We start from the raw sequence: 21,844 nt of genomic DNA, 5'->3' as shown, positions 1-21,844 counted from the left end.
TTCTTTTTTATTATTTTAACTATTTTCTTTCTTTTTTCAAAAAATTACTGAAAAGAATATTCTTTACAAAATAGTTGTGATATTATTTTTTCTATTATATATAATATATATTATATATATATATAATATATAATTATATATATAATTGTTTTGTTATTTTCTTCCAAACTATGTGAAGTAAAATCTTATTGCCGATAAAATTTTCTCAGTAAATCATTCATTTTACTTCGAAAAAACACAAAGCGCCTTTTAATTAGTACACATTAAGAATTTTTTATTTAATATTTTTCAATAATTTGGAATGAGAAATTGTGACATTTAAATATAATCCTGATAATAAAAATATTGTTTTAACATTTTAAATATCATAAAACACATTTTATAGAGCATTTTTGGCTGATATTTAAAAAATGTTAAATTGATATTGATTTTTTTTTCGGTGTACATACAAAAATTTGACAAATTTGAGTTTTGTTTAGTTTAATTTATTTTAGTTTATTTTCAACAACTTATATTTCTACCACAAACAAAAATACCAAATCATTGAAAATTGGCAAACGTCTTGTTTTTACTCTTATTAATTAGGTATGGAATGACCTCTTCGACAGATAAAAAAAAAAAAAAACGACTAATCACATTACAGATGGGAAAATAAATTTCCAATTCTTTCAGTTAACTTAAAAACGTTTAAAGAGCTAATAGGTTTTAGAACTGAAGTTTTTGTTTTTCAGCCTTGTCAAAAATATCAACCCTTTTAATCCCAAAAGACCCAGCTTGTAAAAACTTTTTTTTTATATTGAATAACTTATTCTTCAATACAGTTTTGAACAACCTACTAATTATCAAGTCTTTCAAACATCTATCTAAACATTCAAAATTACTTAGATATTCTTTCAAGTCCCTACTCACTGTCATTATATTGATGAGAATAGAAGAACCCTTGCCGCATTGAAATGATTGACTCACATTAAACCCTCAAGATAATTCTCTTCAGTAAAAAAAAAATTCACTCGACCTAGATTTGCTAATTTGTCTTAAGAACAAGAAGAACAAAAAACATCTCCTTGATATCCGAGTATATACAAATTTCATAGGTTATTCACCTCGGGTTAGATTTCATTGAAAATGCTTCCATCATCAATTCATTATTTAGAAAAAAAAAAGCACAATCAAGAGTGATGAAAGGATGCTTTATTGTTGTTGTTATAAAAAAAAAAACTACTAAAATGCGCTCGCAACAACTAATGGCACTTTCATAATTCATTGCTGGCATAGGCTAAACAAGAGTTTTCTCCCATCTCTCCAAACCAATGTCATCAGCACCCTTGTCACTCTTCTGCATGTCTTCTCTATTATTTAAGTTTAAATTCTATTTTTAAACTTGTGCGTTAGTTTAATTTATTTAAATTGATCTGTCAACTGGAAATAAAAGCTTCTTTCTATAGCCGCACTGATGCAACCCACGTTTTAGAATATTTGCTAAATTTATCTCTCGCCTGCTTTCTATACGACCTACCTATATGAAAAAAAAACAGAAAATCAGTTCGATTGACATAAGCATCTATGTATCTTAATTCAGGCTACACAGGGTGTGCCAGTTGACTGATATATGTGGCACCCTTGTGTCGACATTTGAAATTAAATGGTATATATCTCGGTGAATATAATCATGACCTTCCGGCGATATTACAACGAAACAATGTTTCAGGTTAGTTGGTCATTCTATCAGAAAGAGTAAATAGAAAAAAAAAACAATTTGCCTAGATTAGGAGTGCCCAGTGTCAGCAGGCATTTATTCATCCCTCCTAGACAATAGGGTATGTTTTTTTTCTTCTGTTCTTTCTTTTGTTTCAACTTTGTCATCATCGTCAACAATATCAACAACCCCCACTCATGGCCATGGGGGAAGTTCGTGATTACATCGTTGCTCTGTCGTCTCGTAGTGGGTGGATCAAAAGTATGACACAACTATTTAAAAAAAATATGCATAAACCCGCACAGTGTTAATGATGATGATGATGGTATAACTGCTAACAATGAATCCAAATCTAGTACTCCTCGGTGGCGTCGCACAGTGGATCAACCCTATATAGTTTGATGTTAAAAAACTGATGACTTAGATCAAACTTTTTTCTTTTCTTATCCATAATGGATTGTTGCTTACCCCTAAAATGCATTTACTTCTTGACTAACCAAATTTATTGATAAGAAAATGAGTTTTAAAGGTGATGCTAAAAAAACTGCGATTAATTTTTTTTATATTTTTACAAGTCTTTCACGTTTTTATTGGCCAACTACACCTGGCCAACAAGTTTTTTCTTACACAAACCAAATTATATTTTTCTGAAGGATTTTGGTGTCTCGAACTGGAATCCGAAGTCAGCAAATTTCTATAACATCTCGTTTTTGAGATATTCTCGATAGAAAATCAAAAATGAAGTTTTTAAAAGAACTAAGTTTTTTATGTTAAATCTTCTCAATATATCTTTTCTTCTTCGAGAATTCTTAAGTTGAAAAGTCCACGTATTTTCATTTATGTTTAATAGCTAATCTCCAAAAGTTATTTTACGGTCGCTGTGTCTCACCGAAATTCACAAATCTCACCGATATAAGAACTTACGAGGTAAAATTATAAACACAACGTAATGTCAAAATTTGAAAGAGATCGGTTAAGAACTTTTTGAAATTTGCTATCAACGCAAATGACCATGAGATTATACCAAATACGTTGACTATAACTTAAGATTTTTGAAGAAGAAAAGACATACTAAAAATATTTAAGAGAAAAAGCTTAGGTCTTTAAAAAACCTTTACATTATTTAATCTCAATTTTTTATTTTATTTGAAAAACAAAAAAAAAAAACAAATCATTACTTCTGTAGTTTTTATTATTGTTTTGCGAATAAAATGAAAAATGAGTAGATACTGAGTATTAGAAAAAACACGACTTATATGTTTTATTTATTCTCTATTTTTGTTTTTTGTTTTTTTTTTTTATAGAAATTCTATTATTTATATTTTGTTGATACAAGAAGTTTTACTTTGTTGTTATAAAGGCTTTTAAGTGACAAAGTGTTTTATCTTAAAGAGTTTTTATTATTTAGATTCAAATAAAGATTTTCCAAGCAAAGATGGATGGTCCAGCTATTCCGGTACAATTTTTTAACTTTTTTCTATTTCTTATGAATTTTTTAAGTGAATTAGACCCATTTGCTGAAACGAAACTTAAATATTTAAGTAGTACATAAAATCGTAAATCCCTACTTTTCCTCTGCATAAACTGTCACATAAGGTTCAATCTTTAATGTATAACTTAAATCTTTAAGTTTCGTTTCAGCAAACAACTCTTAAAAATTTAAAACTAAAAACAAAAGTTTTGAATTTTTCACTTCTAAATGTATGAAGTCGGTCCACTGTGCGTCGTCGCGGTATGGCGCAGTATCTTCAAGTTATTTGGAACACCCTCTCTCTCCCATTTTCTTATTGTTTACCAACAGAATCTACTTTATCCACATAATTATAATACCTCCTCCATGCAAAAAAACCCTAATTAAACTATGTTGTCTCTTTTCTTATTTACAGAGTTCTGGAATCGGAGAGCCTAGTGTATACCATGCCTTGGTTGTGATATTTTTAGAATTTTTCGCATGGGGTCTGCTAACGATGCCCGTGATAGCGGTAAGTAAATGTTATTTAGTTCCTCACCCCTCCTCTAATTTATTTTTTTTTGCAGGTCCTCAATCAAACATTTCCGGATCATACATTTCTAATGAACGGTCTGGTAATGGGCATCAAGGGTATTTTATCGTTTTTAAGTGCACCACTAATTGGAGCACTATCCGACATATGGGGGAGAAAATTCTTTCTCTTGATAACGGTATTTTTCACATGTGCCCCCATACCATTGATGACAATAAACACCTGGTGGTTTTTCGCCATGATCTCAATTAGCGGTGTATTTGCGGTCACATTTTCAGTTGTGTTTGCTTATGTAGCTGATGTAACAACTGTTGAAGACCGATCGAAGGCTTATGGACTGGTTTCGGCAACATTTGCCGCAAGTTTGGTAAATAAGATTTTTAATTAAAACTTGATTTTGTATAAATAACACAATTTTGTGTATTTATATAGGTTATATCGCCAGCATTAGGTGCAATGCTCATGGAAATGTACAGTGACACATTAGTGGTAGCTTTAGCTACCGCTATTGCTGTGTTAGATGTATTCTTTATACTGGTTGCGGTGCCAGAAAGTTTGCCAGAGAAAGTGCGACCTTCATCATGGGGCGCACCAATTAGTTGGGAACAAGCTGATCCATTTGCTGTAAGTATAAATAAACAAAAAATATACCATTTAGATATTTTAATGAGGGTTCTATATCGTATCTGCATTTGAAATTGATTTTGTACAAAAATAGAATAATTAAAAAGAGGCAAATGGAAATTACTTGGGAGAAAAGCTCTTTTTCCTACAATCTCGGCAGGGGAATAGCTAAGATAAGGCTTAATTTCAGGAATTTGTTTTCGACTAGAGCAAGTGTTAATAATAATCGAAAGGAGCAATATCTTGTGAATTTTGCATCCACTTATTTTTATGTACGCCTCGCAAGCAGCAATACATACTGGGTATTCGGTGTTAAGCGTGTCTGGAGTACGGTTCATATAAGATTTGTGATTGACACGAACCTTCCTCCAATAAAGTTTCAACATTCACATTTTTTTTTCTGCTTTCCACTTCAGTCTTTGTCTTTTATTTCTAACTAACAGTTTTAAACTGTTAAAACCATTCAAAGGTAAATTTTGTAGCTTAAAAAAATGTAACCTTGTGCTGCTCTGATAGAAGCAACCGATACTCAAATACTCAAACAAATGCAAGTGGTGTGGTTTGACTTAATGCATTTATTTAAACATTTCTGTTACACGTATTGTATCAGCCATATGGCTGATCTCATGTGATAAATTTCCGTAGGAATGCATTTTCGCTCTCGAGAATCTTTCTCATTATTCCGATAATAATCTCAATCGGAAATTTTTGAAAACTCAAATTTTCTTTCATTCAAAAACAAAATTCGGGGTTTCCTCCATCAAATCATCCAAACTTTTTAAATAATTTAATATTTACTACAAAGCATTTAAAATATTTTGAAAGAAAAACACTTACATTTTTGCTTCAAAAGATTTGTTCCCTATCAAAACAGAAATACTTCGAGGAAGAAAATTAATAGCCAATAGCGATTTTTATAGGGAAATTTTTTCCATTCAAAAAGTATTGACAATACCGATTTTTCAAATTAGAGACATTTTTCAGGGTATCTGTATTGCCTCAACTTTTCAGCCGCCCCGGGTCGATATTTAACATTTTTACAGTTCGAATAGTGGTTAGCCTTAGTAACTTTTTATCACTTCATGGCTTCACAGATCGAGAATCGACTCTGCTCTCATAGCATGTGAAATCATGCCCTGAAGAGTTTGAAGATCTATCTAAATCAACGATTAAAAACTTTTGCTTCTTTTTTAGTCTTTTCTAAATCCCAAAAAATAATCTAACTCAGAAAAAAAGGTGGTTGAAATTAGACTGAGGTTTGAGCTAGCCCTCAACCGTGCTAAAATTCCGCTGCCCAATGGGCATAAATAATCTCCTTCAAATTCATCTTAACTAAAGACTATATTAATTGTCTGTGCTTGTTTTATTGTATCGCCATGCTTTATATAACTGATTACAGTATTCAATTCATATTTTGGTGAAATTATTTCCAAAATATTGAAAATGTGTTCCTAGTGAAGGGCCTCATTATGACTTGCGAGTCAAACGGCTTGTCAAAGTCATTTCGAGATACTGCGATTAAGAAACTAAGATGTTCGCAAAAATAAAAAAATAATGAGTCTATTCTGGACTGTTCAGAACATAAAAAGAAAGCTATTCGGTGTTGAATGACTAAATTTCTGTTCTTAGAACCATTCATAGGTGTTTAATGACCCCAGCTGGAACAGTTCAGAGCAGGATTTTTAAAATCTGTCTTGTAGTTTGGCTGACAATTAATTCTCATAAATCTGTTGGTTTGTCCTGTTCTAGTCCACCTTTTTTCTTATTAAACAAAGCTAATATAATTTTAAAGACAGTAAACTCTGAAAAAATCACTCTTTTCACAAATTCCATCATAATCGAAATTAAGTATGAATTGAATTCTTGCTATGAACAAATACAAACAAATATATATGCAAAATATTTCAAACTTAAAATATAAATTAACAATTTTTTTTTTCAGGGCCTTCGTAAAGTTGGCACAGATCACACAATTTTAATGCAGTGCGTTACTGTATTACTATCCTATCTCCCCGAAGCTGGACAGTATTCATGTATATTTGTATATTTGAAATTAAAAATGGGCTTCAATTCAGTTGAGGTCTCAATATTTATTGCTATGGTTGGAATTCTCAGTATAATCGTTCAAGTTACGTTAGGTGTTCTAATGCAGTAAGTCCCTTGGATTTAAGTTTAAAAAAGAATTTTTAATAATGCATTTCTCTCTACAGGGTACTTGGTGCAAAACGTACAATAATTTTAGGTCTTATTTTTGAAATGATGCAACTGCTATGGTATGGATTTGGTAGTCAAACATGGTAAGTTAAAAACTCGTCTTTTTAATACTAACATTATAATAATTATCAATTTTTCTTGTTTTTTAGGATGATGTGGGCAGCTGGAGTACTAGCTGCATTAGGTTCAGTTACCTATCCAGCGATAAGTGTTTTTGTATCTATCCATTCGACAGCAGATAGACAAGGTAAAATATTTCAATTTATTTAATTAATTTCGAAATAGTATTTAATATTTAAATTTTGTTTTTTTAAAAGGCGCCGTCCAAGGAATGGTAACTGGAATGCGTGGTCTATGCAATGGACTCGGTCCAGCTATGTTCGGTGTTATATTTTATCTATTTAACGTTGATCTAAATGATGAACACAATAGCATAGGTCACAATGGTGACGATGGTGTTCGAAATGAAACCCTACATCCGGACACATACGCACAATTAGCGCCTGGTCCACCATTCGTATTTGGTGCTTTTATGGTTGTTTGTGCCATAATGGTAGCTGTGTTTATACCAGAAAGTCGCAGTGATGTCAGTATTAGCAGATCGGCGAGCGAAAAGAAAAGTAAGTTGTAATAAAATATAATTTTCTAATATTGTGAGAACTTGTTACCTTGATTTTTTTTTAAATTTAAAAACGAAGATAATTCAAAAGTTACCTAGTTTTCCAAACCAAGAGTTGATATGATATAAAATGAGTTCAGTATGTCAATAAACTTTCAAAGAAACCCAACTCAGTTTTCAATAGTTTTTACAAATAACTTTTATAATATCCATTTTCTTTTAATTCATATTACAAATTTCTTGTAACTTAACATTTTGAAAAAAAAAAAAAAAATCGTGAAACTTTTTACTTCCAAGGCTCTTTTTCGCCAATAGTTTACAAAGCAAAGTAAAAGTAAAGAAATAATCAAATGTTTTAAAAGAAAAACTTTCTATGTTATTTTCAATTTTATTTTAATTTTCTAGGATTTACCGCTTAAGCGGAATGATGATGACAGGTTAATCATTCTCGTGCCAGTTTTCCCTCTTTATTCCCATTCCTGTACCTGTTTTGTTAATTTTTTTGTAAGTAATTCCTATCCCAATAATAACTTACCTATATAAATATGTAATACTCTTTATATTTTTTTATCCTGAATAATATTTATGCCCCTACTAACCAAACCATTTTAATTTAATTATTCATAACACTAATATAAACTTCGCTTGTGGGTTATCGATTTATCATACATTATAAGGATTGAGATTTATAGTTATGTTCAAGTACGGGTATTTGGTTGAATTTTACATTATTGATATAATAAGACCGAGATAAACGACTTCAAAACGACGGCAACGCAATGAAGCTGCAGTAACACTGCTCGATCGTGCAATTTTGTTTTTCAATAATTTCCTAAGAAACTTTTCCGATTTTGTTTTGCTAGCTTTCAATTAATAAATAAAGAGTGAAAGAACATCTGTATTAAATTATTTTATCAATTTGATCAATAAATATTGAACTACCACAAGGTGAAGTCTCAATCTATTCCTCTTATACAAAGTTTATATCATCCACGATGTCACCTCCACGCACGCGGCAAACGTCAACAAATAGCCCATCTGTCAGCGTAGAAACAAGTGATGAAATTCTTTGGAAAAAGTTTGATCTTCGCTTAAATAAACAATCGAAACAAATTAAAACCCTAATTGAAGATAGTAGTAAGGAACTATCTAGAAAAATCCATCAGGCATTAGGTAATCTAAACAATCGATTCTCACAAATTGATAAAATAATAACATCAATGACCGAAAGAATTGAAACAATATTCCTCTGGGGGTGAACCATGAAGATCCTAATTTACATGTCTTAATGGATAAAATTGATTTATTGGAACGTGAAAGTGTTTCTGCTGATGTTGTGCTTAATGGTGTTCCTAATTTTTTAATTTTTGTACTAAAATCAATTTAGGATGTCAAACTAGATTCTCTCTAAAGTCTAAATACATTTATGAACTATTTCAAATTCATATAAATCCATAATGTCGAATTTTTCTCATTCGAATGTCAATAGCAGGCCATTGAATTTACGGATGTAATCGAAGTTTTTCGAAATGGAATATCGTCGTTATGAAGCTATTTGGAGTAACGTAGTTATTTCCTTTTCATTCTTCTCCATGAATCTGAGTTCACCAAAAATCCATATCAATTTTAGTGAAAATAATTTTGTATGTTGTTATACTTGTACAACACCGAAAAAACTGTTTTATTTTTCAATTCTTGAAAATCTTGAAAAATTTGACTTGAAATTTCTCTATTTCTACAGTGAGTTGAAATCATTCAGATTTATCCGACAATTTTCATAAATTGTTAAGTTTGGAAATAAACATATTATACCTAATATAAATTACAAATAACTTGTTTTTCTTCAAGTTTATGCTTAAGTCAAAGTGAAGAAAATGTGAAAAAACAGTGTTTTTGGAAGTATTTGATTTTATCTAACAAAGTCTTAATTTTATACCCAAAGCATGTATTTTATTCTATTGTCTGAAATGTCTAAAGGTCTTCCTTCTAAAATAGGTAATAGTGCTTCGAAACTATTCATTTCAATCCTTTACCAACCATTTTTAAATTTTTTTTTATCATTTTTCAATTTGAAAAACTTTGCTTAGTTTTAATTTTTTCTTAAGATATACATATGTATGTATGTAGGTACTGTAGAGCAAGTTAAGGATTCATAAAAAAATTGAACTGGAAAAAACAATCAACAAAAACAATCGACAAAAACAATCATAACGATGATGTGGAATGCCAAAAAAGTTTGTCTCTCAATTCTGTCTTTGTGTCTGTCTGTCTGTCTGTTGAAATAAAAAAAATATTTTTTGAACCGTTTTATTAACAGTTACTTCCATAGAAACGTTTTTTTTTTTATTTCTGATTTTCTCGTAAACGATTTAAACGTAAACGACAATTTTACGAGAAAGTAAAAGTAATTTTTTTTTTTTCAAAAATATGAGTTGGATTTAAAAAAAAAAAATTACTTATTTTTTTCTTTGAAAAATCAGTATTTTCAAAACGGGTTTCATAATTTTCTTGAAACTATGTTTTTATATGCGGATTAATTATTTCTTAAGAATGGCATTTTTTTTTAAATTCGTTTTCCTACAATTTTTAAAACAAAATTTCTAAAAATCTCTGTCATACAAGAAAGAGAATGGTATACTTTAAATACCATTTAAAAAGGTATTTTAGTACTTAAAAGAAAAAAACAAATTTTAATACTTTTTTACATTAATATTTTTAAAGTTAATGATACAATTAAACTAAAATTATTATTACCTTATTATTAAAAAAAAAACTTTAGCATTCTAAGCAACTTGAGCAAGTACGTGCAACATAGTCGTGCATTTTATTTAACTGGAAAAGAAATTTACAATATTCTGAAAATATAATAAAAAAAAAAGAATATAATTTTACATACAAACCAAAAGAAAACAAAACCAAATTTAAAATAACTTCATTACTTTGGGACCAAGAAAAATGATCAGGGCAATATACATTTAAAATGACAAATGAGTAAAAACTCTCCAAATAATCTAGTAAATTTGAAAATTTCATTTTCTAGGTTTCGCTACGTACTGTGAAACGAAAATCATAACGAAATTTTTCGTTAAGATATCGTTGTGCTATTTTTGTATAAGAATTTTCGTTTCAGCTCAATAGCATACTAGGCTTAAAAAAGATAAGTTCTTTTGATAATAATTTTGAAACGTTTCGTTTGGAAATAAATATAAATATCTTTCTCCATTCCTTTTCTCCATCCTTCTTTTGCTTATTGGGGTGATTGTCTTGGCTTTTAAAACTTTTTTAAATTCATTATAACTCACAAAAAATATGTTTTCTATATTTTTATTTTCAGGAGTCTCATTGGATGTCCAATACGAAATTGAATGTGGTCGCAAATCCTCGAGTCCCCTAGCTCCGTTAATGCGATCAGATTCGTCTGCGCAGCTGTAGTATTTTTAGATTTTTTGTTTTTTTTTTCTAGAATTTAAAAATTTTTACTTGTTAATAAATTAAAAATGAAAAAAAAAAATATAATAAAAAATGCAAAACGTTAATTCTTAATTATTATTATTATTATTTTTTTTTTTTTTGTTATTGCTAATTTAATTTTATTTTAGCAAAATTATAAATGTAAAATCTTAAAAAAAAAAAAAACTCCACAAAAACTTGAAAAAAAAAATATGTATGTTAATAAGTAAAACAACACCCAAAATGTTGTTATTTATTTTTATCATATTTAATACTTTTGAATTTATTTAAAACTAAGAAAAAACAAGTGGCTATGAAGTCACATCACATTCTGTAAAATATTTAAAAAATTGAAAACAAAATATCTAGTTTTTTTTATTATTTAAGTATTTTTTTTTTTTTGTTTTATTTGAATAAGTGATAAGTTATTATTTATGATTTAAATAAGTTAAAAAAAAATTCCAGACTAAGAAAAAAACAAATTATGTAAATTTGCATGCACCTTACCTTGTTTATGTGTGTTTGCTTTTCTTATGAAAAAAAACAGCGTTATTGTGGGAACATTAAGCTTTAAATATTTTGTTTTGGCTAATCATCACACATTTTTGAACATTTAAAATATTAAAGACAACAAAAAAAAAACAAATATTTTTCTAAACCACCACACATCCCAATGCAATTTTTATCAAATTGTGGGCTTTATTAATATTATTTTTTTTTTTTAATTTATGTAATTTAAGACTTTGCCAATTTATTTTTGTATAGAAATGCAAAATGAACTTTTGTTTAAACTTGTTTCTGCCAGAAATACATATAAATATATAGTATATTAATATTTTACTTCTAAAATTGTATAAATTTATTTAAAAAAAAAAAAACAAGGAAACCTTTAAATACACAAATAAAAAAACAAACAAAATCAATATAATTTTAACTTTTTAAGTATAACAAATCTACAGCTCATCGTGATCTTTAATTTTGTTTGTAAATTATGTATGTAAAATAAAAACAACAACAAAAAAAACAAAAAACTAAAATAAACACTAAAAATTTTATTATTGAAAAAAGAATTAGAATTATAAAAAAAAAAATTTTCCAAAGAAATTTAAGGAAATTAGAATTAAAAATGAGGAATAGATTAGAATATAAATTAAAATTTAAAAATGAAAAAATTAAAATGATTGTAGTGATACATTTATAGAAAAGAAATAGCTGCATTGATAAGAAATGTTATAATTTTGTATAAAAGAAATGAGAAAATATCAAGGAAGAGAAACAAATATGAACACTTACATTCAACAAAAGTAAACAAAAAATAAACACACACACACAAACAGCCAATACAAAAAAATGTTGCTACTTTGAACAATACCTACTAAATAAATATTAAAAAAAAAAATAAAAAAACAAAAATATTAAAATCCATAGAATAAATTCCCCCCCAAACAAAAAAAAAAAAATTAAAACTTAAAATAAATGTCCTGAATAAAAAATATTACATGTGTCCGTGTGTCCGGTATGCATGTTGTGCAGAAACTACTAACTTATACACAAACTCTACTACCAAAAGAAAAATACAAAAATAAAGCAAAAAAACAGAAAAGAAAACTAATTTAGCCGTTAAATTTTAAATCTAAAATATTGAAGAAAATAAAAAACACTAAAAAAAAATAATAAGTAGAATATTGAGGATCACCTATTTTGCAAAGATGTTAAGGCAACGACAACAAAAAAAAAAGATTTTAAGAAAATTTAATTAAACTGCAAAAAGTTAATTATATTTGGAGAAAGAAAGAATTCAAAATAATGTTCAACTTATTTGTTTGCAAAACTGTGTAAAATGATACTGTGAGAATATTTTATTAAAAAAAAAAAACAAAAACACAAAAAAAAAAATAAATGCAGAAGTGAAGAAATGAATATATTAGTGAAGGAGAAAAGAAATAAATACATATATATAAAATACTGAGAAATAAAGTGTTTTTTTTTATGATTATAAAATCTAAGACGTTTGAAAAAAAAAATATAATATACGAACATTAACAGCAATGAAGCGAGGTAAGTTGAAAATGATTTTTTGATAATATAAAAAATATGTAAAAGAAGAAAAAAATAATGAAACCTATTCCTAGCACCGCTTGAGAAGTTTATTCATTTTATAGAAGAGTAACTTAATCTCAAAAAATGGCAATATTACCGAGCCTAACAGCTCGAACTTTGATGATTTTTTTGTTTATGAAAACTAAAAATACTCCTGCCACTTATTTTTTTTTTTGTTTTTGTTTGAATTTCATGGTTTAACGAGCGGGAGTAGTTCTTTCTCAAATTGACTTCAAACTATGGTTCAAAATTCAAATATACAAATTAAAAAAAAAACCAGAATTTTATTCCTGTCTTTAATTTTTCATTGAATTCTTAAACACAGAATGTTTGAATTGAAATTTGTATTTCTCTCTAATTTTTTTTGCATTTCCGATTTGGTCAAGCCAATGTTTGTTTTTTTTTTTTTTTTTTGCTTATATCTTGGCGCAACCCTTAATTTTGTAGCTCAAACGCTTTTTAAAATGTTCAAAGTTTTGTTTAAAGAGTAAGGTCAAAGCAAAAAAAAAGTTCAAAAATGTCATTTATGAACTATTTCTATTGGTACAAGGAACCGGAAGTGCCCTTTTTAAACTTAAATTAAAATAATAACTGACCGATAGGATCTACAAAATGTTGAATAAGGTAAACAAAAATAAAAGGAAATTAACTTTTTCTTAAATAAAATGCACGACTGGGTCGCACGGTACTTGCTCTTGTAGTTCACAGTATCCTTATCTTAAATATTTATTGGAAATTTTAGATTTTGTTTAGTGTCGAGAAAAAAAAAATCAAAAAAAAAAAAAATCGAAAGTTTAAAAATTAAATTATTTTTTTTTTTTTTAAATGTGTTTTTTTTTTCTTTTTTCCGTGGGTAGGTGTTGAAATCTTCAAAAGATTCTATGAGGACCGGAAAACGCGTGCTCATAGATATGTGGGACTCTTAACCACAAAAAACCACCTCCTCCTCCCGATTGCAACTAAGTTCAGATGGAACTTATCTAGCAATTTATCTTTCTCGAAGTTAAGTTACGTGTTGTAGGTTACTTTCCGGTGAAAGTTCCTACTGATGATATTTAAAAATAAATAAATAACATTTGTTTTAAATTAAATCATTTACATAAGTAATGGTTTAAATTTTGTTATCAAAAAAAAATAAATATATTTTAAAGGAAGTTAAACAAATAAATCTCTAAAACATTTAAATTTATATTAATCAATGCCGATATTTTGAAATTAAGGAATTAAATTGAAAAATTTCACTGTACCAAATCGGAAGGTTTAGTCCTTCGCAAACGTCGTACTAAGTTTGTCTCATCGAGACAATGTTTAAACTTTTTTTTTACATTTAATACTTCAAAATGATGTCTGAAAATTTTTAATAAAATTGACTTACATATGCTTTAATGTAATATATGAACTTAAGATATTGTATGTCAATTTTTGAAAAACGGCAACGCCATATTTCCGTTCTCCGCATTCTTTGAAAAAAACTAAAAACGCAGGTTTGTTAGAATCAATAAGTCTATTTACGTATACCAAATTTAATCACAATCGTTAGAGCCGTTTTCGAGAAAATTGCAATACCTCGAAAACGTTATATGGGAGATATATGTGTTAAAAAGGAGATATTAAAAAAATAGAAAAACGGGTCTATGGAATAACGTCAAAATCGTCTGTACCAAGTTTCAAGCAAATCCATCCATCCGTTTAGGCCCTAGCTCGATGTACAGATGGACGCAGAGACCGATGGACGGCATGACGAAAACCACTTTTTTAATCTTCTCCATCATCGTAATGTTGGTTTTGATTAAAACCTCAAATTTTTTTTTCTACACGAAACCACAACTTGCCCTATAGAGCAAGTAAAAAAAAAAATAAACAGGAAAGGATCCCAAATTTAGTCTTGCCCCGGGGCCCCAGCAGCACAACGTATGCCTCCCGAAATTCCAAAATAGTATGCAATTTGATTTCTACGTACCGTTACGTACGTACCGTTACGTTTCGACGTACCGTTAATAATGGAAGGAACTTTTTTTAAATAAAAAATAGACCTTGTCTAAAAACTAATACATACAGTAAGAATCACCAAATCTTTTATAAAAAAAATCACTTAAGAAAAAAGTTTTTTTTTTGTTTTTTTATTTAAATCTTTTGTTAAAAAAATTATGTACTGAACGCATGAACGAGTATCGTGTTTCAGCAAATTTCACTTTTCTACAAAATTTTTGGTACGAAAGACAAAAAGAATTTATTTGTTCTTTGTAGCAAATTCAACTTTTAACTAGTTTTTGTTCAATAACTCGAACCATGAAAAAATCGGGTTTGAATTTCCTCACAACATGTTCGACTGATTCTTGATAATGAAAATGGAATAATTGCTTAGAAATTTCCTGACTGCTCAAACTCATAAATGTAAATTTTCTTAAACATTAAAAATTTGAATCCATTACTCCAGCCTTGGATTGAAAATTTGTATAACAATATTTTTTTTTGTGATCCGAGATCAAACTTTCCAAATCTCGATTTTTAACGAGATTTTTTTTTTTTTGCATACAAACTGTTGTACGAAAACTAACGGTACCTGCCATTAAACCTTAAACGTTAATTGAAAAATTAAAAGAAAATTGGATCGTACTTTTGAATAAAAAGTTATCAAACAAACCATTGCTCCTAACTTTTTATAACATCTTACCAATCAAAGCGCCACAGGTTCAGAAAAAAAATAAAAACAAAAAATAAATTCCTTATGATCAAACATTTATTTATTCTATTTTCAAAATGTTTTTTTTTATTGACCCATAAATTGCAACATAGGATCTTCGTCTCTCGTCCTCTTGATCATAAACTCTTCGATTTCCTCTTCGGTCGGTGCCTTCACATCGTACATACTATTATACGGCCGTTTTCTATCATCCAATTCTACCTTCTCGTCCTTCTTTGCTTCTTTTTCCTTCTTTTCTAATTCCCTCCTCTTGTGTTTGTTCTTCTTTTTCTTCTTTTTGTCCTTCTTTGACTTCTTTGAAGATTTCTTTGGACTTTCAGGTTCATCCGACTCTGATTCGGCTGCCTCTGGCTCCTCCTCCTCTTCTGGCTCTTCAATTTGTTCTGGTTCCGGTTCACGTTGTTGAGTCTGAGGATGTGTAATCACAGCATCGCTTGGCTCCGTTGCATCTTTACTAGCACTCACACAGTATGAGTTCTTTATGAATGACTTACAGCATTTGTAACCCCATCTTCCACTGTGCCAAAATGAACCCCATATAGACTTGTGATTATTCGGATAAACATCCTCCTCATAAGCACTTACAGCTCTAGTCTTTTCCATTCCTTTGACTACCTTGCCACTCCTCGAGTATTCAATGTAGTTCTCGTTCTGAGCCAACAACAACGATTTTGGAGGAACTTGTAAATGTTCCTCTCCACCTATAAGAAAATAAGAAATAAATATAAAAAAAATAGTTTGAATAAAGCCGAAAGATTGTATACATTAAAAATAAAATATATGAATCAGATGGTTAAAAATCAATGTGGAAAACAATAGGTACAAAAAATCTAGTGCTAGGCCAAGTAAAAATAAAAGTATCGAGCTCGGTCAAATTGAAATTGACAACAATAAGGTAATTGCAGATAAGTTCAACGATTAATTGTAACGAGTTTTAAAGAAATAAATAATGATATCCCAGAACGACCCAACACCATTTTTCGATACCGGAAATGTGCATTTTGGAAGAATTTTTGCTGTCGAGTGATGAAACGATAGTTAATCGGATTACTCGTGAAACAGGCAAGGAACTTGATCCAAAATGCACATCTCCGGTAGTTAAAAAAAGGTTTTGGGTCTTTTCTGTGTTTTTGGGATGTTTTTTTTTGAACGACGAAGTTGGACTAATTCATTTTGTTGAAGGTAACCTGAGCAGAGATATACTGAAGATCATAATTCTACCGTCAATCGAAAAAAATATGCCGGTAATTCGGTTATTTCTACAAGAAAATAACCCACGGAAAATAACCCAAGGGTTTTAAGCAAGTTACTGACTGGCCATCGTCAGATGTTAGAAAAAGCAACGGTAAAGATTATTTCAAAAAAGACTATAACTTTCCCATTGGTTTCCTTATAAAGTAATTTTAAGGGTAAAAATGAATTTATACTTTGTTCATCAGAATAGGTACACCCTTGTTATCTTTAATGTTTTTGTGGATTTAGGAAAAATTTATCGATAAAACCAATAACTGGAGTTTCCTAAGAGTAATTTAATAATGATATTAAAATTTTTAAAACCATTGGGGGATTAAAATTGCTAAATTTGTTCGAAAACACCCTAATAAAACGATAAAATAAGGAATAAAGGATTCACCAGACATAGTACGGTTAAAAAAATTAATGAAGTGTGAATGTGATCTATTCTCACTTCAGATACAAATTTTTCGGAGGTAAAAAAAACATGAATGGTGGTAAAAAAAACTGCAAAAAACTACTCATAAACGAGTAAATGTTTTCGTTTGCTACCAGATTGGGTGGATAGACGACAAGGTAAAGAGCGAAAAACAGTTATTACTTCTAAGGTTAGGACAGTAAATAGGATGGCCAATAGTTCTTATTCCCTAAAATGGCCGAATTTTGAAAAGACAAAACCACTAAACCAAAAACAGAATTGTTTGCGATTGAAGTTTTTGAAATCCTATACCACATGGAAAGTTTAAGTGTATTTCTTGGCATTTTTAAATCAAAGAACGATAGTTTCACTTATCACTTTCATAGTGTTAAGGCATAGAAGTAAGTAAAATACTATGGTGCTGTTGAACTTAATTTTCAAATGTGAAGAATGACCACCTTAATTTGTAAATGAATATTGAAGAAACGATTCCCTTTATTATCTAGATTTTTTAAACCAGTATAGTGGATTTTTCAGCAGCACCACGCCTCCTGCCAAAAAAAAAATCCTCAGTTAAAAATTAGGATGAAGTGCAAAAATTAAGAAGTACTTCAATATCTGCAATATTAAACAGATTTGAACCTTGTTTAAAGTGTTTAGAAATGGCTAGCCCGTACCGATCAAATTTGTGATCGTCAATTTTAAGACAAAAATTCTTCCTAATCCACCATTTAACAATTTAGGGAAGAGATTCATATAGATTCCATAAAGAGATAAAATATTGCAATTCCTAAACAGTTTTGTTAATTTTTATGAATTAAAAGGCCATTATAATAATAATATAATTGATAAGGTTATGTTAAAGTGGCTATCAGCAGGAGAGCTGGTACACTTAGGGCTAGTTGTACAAATATTTGATCCGCGGATCAGCAACTTTTAGACCGAGAGCCAGCGACCTAAAGTTTGCAGGTAATTGCTTAGTATTCAGAGTCATACCAATTTATAGTCTTCACCGAGTTATATAAGAAACCGCTGGTCTGCCTGGCCGTATATGTGGCGAACATGTGTAAAATTTGTCATGAAGGTGAAACAAAATTTAAAATTAAGAAATCGACCTTAAATCAAAAAAAATTATTTTAAGACAACGGCAAATCCTACGAAAATAAACGGTAGCTTTTTTCAAAGATAAAAACTCAAACTATTTGCTGATTTTAAATAAATGTTTTTTGATCAATAGTTTTTGAAAAAAAAATTTTCGAACACAAAATTTTGAAAACAAAAATTCAAAAAAAGTTCAAACAGTTTTTTTTTTTCAAAAAATCTACCCAATAAAGTATTATTTTTTTTTATTTTAATTTCTCTTATATATTTTGAGTCAAACACCGAAAACTAAAAGTCAAAATCTCTTTTATTTTTTGAGAAAACTGAAAATTACCAAACCTTCTATTTTTTCACCAACGCCAAAATTACGGCTATTAATTTTGTCTTTCAGAAAGGAAGTAAAATTTTCACGGGTTTTATTACAGGAATCGTTCAATGGGTTATAAAAAAGATAAAACCGCGGAGTGCTATTAAAAATTAAATGAGAGGGTGGGAACTGGAGATAGGGGTGCAAAAGCCTCCTTTTTGGTTTTCGGTATTCGGTAGAAAATGGATAAGCCGAAAATGGCTGATAGGTGCACTTTTGACTGTTCTGAAACCGAATAGAAAAAGTTTCTATCGCAACCAGTTTAGAAAATATAAGCTTTTTTTCGTTCAGTGTACTTTAAATTTCATCATCTTACGTTTTCTTTAACCACAACCACGAATGAATAAATTTTATAAATTTCTTATTTTTATAATTTTCTACAATAATTGGCTCACTACATAGGAAGTTAAAAGTTTTTATAACTGTTGCATCTTTTCTTTAAAAAAATTCTGAAATTTGTTTTTCGATGCAAAATGTAAAAAAAAAAAATTTATGAAAAATTTATACCTGTGGTATAAAAAAAATTCATAGGAACGTAGGTGGCCAACTTTTTTAAAAATATGCGCGTCCAAAGGGGATTGCAGAATGATAAAAGTTTTTATCAATTCTAGAGTTACTTGGAAGTTATTGGTACCAAAGTGCAAAAAAATCCTATTAATTTAATAAATTATTTTAACTGTAAAATCTTAAGTTTTTCACATTGCTGCCATCGAAAAACAAATTTCAAAATTTTTTTTAAAGAAAAGATGCAACAGTTATAAAAAAAACTTTTAACTTCTTATGTAGTGAGCCAATTATTGTAGAAAATTATAAAAATAAGAAATTTATAAAATTTATTCATTCGTGGTTGTGGTTAAAAAAAACGTAAGATGATGAAATTTAAAGTACACTAAACGAAAAAAAAGCTAATATTTTCTAAACTGTTTGCGATAGAAACTATTCGACGTTTCGGGTACGCTTATACCCTTCTTCAGGACTCTAATAAAAAACCTTAGAGGTTAACAGCCCTATTCTGGCAAACCTCACAAGTTATGAGGACCTCACAAGGTGAGCTGAATTTGATTTTGTGAGGTTTTCGCGTCACAAAAACTTTCGAATTTGTGATCTGCTCTGAAGGAGGTCACAACTCACAAGTTGAATTTTTGTAAGAAGTTTGCGAGAAATAAATCCTCACAAAATCGAGTTATGATCACCTTGTGAGGTTTTTGTGACTTGTGAGGTTTTCCAGAATAGGGGGGTAAAATATATTATATTTCACAAATATTGTAAGTATAGATAATTTATTTCTTTTTTAATATTTTTAAGTCATGTTTTTTATTAGAGTCCTAAAGAAGGGTATAAGCATACCCGAAACGTCAACTAGTACGAATTGAGTATATTGAAGAAAGACCTATATAACCCACGAAAAAAGTATATTTTTTTTTGTTTAAAAAAATTTTAATAGATAAGAATAAATAAATACACTCCTTTTTATCAGAAAAGTTACACAACTTTTTTCAAATTTTCAGAAGGGGAGAGTTGCCTACTTCGGGCCGTCTCCAGTGTCCGGCCACCTTTCAGAAAAATCATTATAACTAGTGATTTCTATAGCCCAAGAAAAAAGTATAATTTTTTTGTTATCAAAAAGGTTACGAAAGGAGGAACTAATTTTTTTTTTAAGCGCTAAATATACATTAAAATTAGCTAACTAACCATACTTCTCCAAAATATGATCCTTTGTCTGTGACTTGAAATCTTCCTTCTTCAAATTGTAATCTTTTTGCAAGAGTTCCAATTTAGTTGGCTCTGCCAACAAATGTACATCGACTCCTTTTCTATGTGCTTCCCATGCAAATAGTTGTGCCGTGGAATGCTTAGTAGTATCCCCACTATACCGAACTGTATTCTCTCCAGCAAATTCAACTTCATCCGGTTTCAATTGTGGATTTGGATTATCTCTCATAGATCGAGTTTTTGGATCATAGTAAGCCGAGTTTGGATCTAAATTTCTCAAATATTTTGCTGTATCTTCACGAATTCGAAGATTTCTCACAGTAATTCTCTGTTTCGAATCGACTTTGGTTCCAGGCATGTCAACTTCATCAACATACTTGTCTTCGTCACTTTCTTCGTCAGAAAGTTCCGCATCTGGGTTATTCTTTAACTTGTCAGCTTTCAGCTGTCTCTTTGCTTCTTCGACTTTTTCAAACTCATCAACAATATCTTTATGCGATGCCGGGTCATAAGCACTCCAACGATCACGTTTCTCATCGTAATCGATGGCATTGTTGTCAATAATGTGTTCGTCATGAACGACAAGTGATTCGGCATATTTGGCGCCGTATTTTCTTGGCCTTTCAAGACAATCTTTTTTCTTGTGTGTTATAGCTCCACAATTGTCACAAGCACCTTTTCTAAACTTAGTTACTAACCTGGAACTGTCCAGACCTTTAATAACTTGCTTTGTTTGCAAAGCAGTATTTTCTTCTTCATCTTTTTGTGGACGTTGATGTTTCAATGTTGGACCAGATGCACCATAATACCATGGAGCACTCGATATATACTGTGGAATATGAGGATTGATGTCGCGACCTTCTTCATCGACAGCAGCTGGAGCTGTACCAGCTTTTCGAGCTTCTTCGAGTTCTTTTGCTTTGCGCCAATCTTCACGGGTTTTTTTCTTCGGTTCATCTTGATTGTCTTTGTTGTGAATGATTTGGGAGACGGGAGTTTTTGGGGCGGCGAAACTCATTTTGATGAGGGAGGATTTATTGGGCTTTTCTTGGAGTTAACATAAATTGAAAAATTTTGTTAAAAAGTTTGATTTTTTGTAGGTGTTTTGGTTTTGTAAAAAAAAAATGACAGATAGAAAAATATGTCAAAAATTTGACAACTGCATCTGTCACTATACAAGATCTGTTCGTTCACTTTTTACACTTGATTTAATAGTTTGTTCATTGAAGCTGTTCTTAATTGGAAAGTACAACTTTTTGCTATAGTACGCAGCTGGAGCGAAACGAAATGTTCCATACAAAAATAGCACACCGAAATCTTGAACGAAATTTTATTTTTTTTTTGTTTTTGCTTTAAAACGTATTTTATGATGTGTTTTCTTAAATTTTTTGATTTGTGTTGTCTTTATTTTGATTTTGAAATAGTACGGGTAATTGTATGAAAAAATTCCACCCGTACCTTAGAGGATATAATATATGGAGTGCTTGTGCTGTTAGTTCCGTGAAGCTTTTATAGAGGGCTCTAGTTTCTTTAAGTTTTTCGATGAGTGCATGCCTCCATTTTATTTTCATTAGATGGCTGTCATCAACAAGCGTGTTCATT

At 29.7% G+C, this 21,844-nt stretch overlaps 2 protein-coding genes across 5 annotated transcripts in view; one reads left to right on the top strand and one right to left on the bottom strand.

The window, feature by feature from the left end:
- The window catches only part of LOC129910828 (hippocampus abundant transcript 1 protein), a 104,579-nt gene extending 93,880 nt beyond the window's left edge, over positions 1–10,699 (top strand). For 3 of the 4 annotated variants that reach the window (XM_055988404.1, XM_055988402.1, XM_055988403.1), the window contains 8 exons: positions 3,583–3,678; positions 3,734–4,066; positions 4,132–4,323; positions 6,266–6,474; positions 6,534–6,620; positions 6,687–6,784; positions 6,855–7,157; positions 10,491–10,699. In XM_055988404.1, coding sequence (XP_055844379.1) covers positions 3,583–3,678; positions 3,734–4,066; positions 4,132–4,323; positions 6,266–6,474; positions 6,534–6,620; positions 6,687–6,784; positions 6,855–7,157; positions 10,491–10,588 — 1,416 coding nt within the window. In that variant the 3' untranslated portion in view covers positions 10,589–10,699. Of the gene's footprint in view, positions 1–3,582; positions 3,679–3,733; positions 4,067–4,131; positions 4,324–6,265; positions 6,475–6,533; positions 6,621–6,686; positions 6,785–6,854; positions 7,158–7,561; positions 7,661–10,490 lie in introns of all 4 variants that reach the window. The other variant, XR_008771556.1, reaches the window with a different exon arrangement.
- A 4,733-nt stretch (positions 10,700–15,432) lies between these two features.
- Positions 15,433–21,391, bottom strand: LOC129910827 (pre-mRNA-splicing factor Slu7). Its single transcript, XM_055988400.1, has 2 exons — positions 20,222–21,391; positions 15,433–16,111 (listed from the first exon to the last, which is right to left on the bottom strand). Exons 1-2 carry the CDS (start codon positions 21,258–21,260, stop codon positions 15,477–15,479), a joined length of 1,674 nt encoding a protein of 557 aa, XP_055844375.1. The 5' UTR covers positions 21,261–21,391; the 3' UTR covers positions 15,433–15,476.
- Positions 21,392–21,844: the final 453 nt, after the last annotated feature.

The sequence above is a fragment of the Episyrphus balteatus genome, chromosome 2 (genome assembly GCF_945859705.1).
Source record: "Episyrphus balteatus chromosome 2, idEpiBalt1.1, whole genome shotgun sequence".
In the NCBI taxonomy this organism is placed as follows: domain Eukaryota; kingdom Metazoa; phylum Arthropoda; class Insecta; order Diptera; family Syrphidae; genus Episyrphus; species Episyrphus balteatus.
This window is presented reverse-complemented; position numbering and strand designations above follow the sequence as displayed.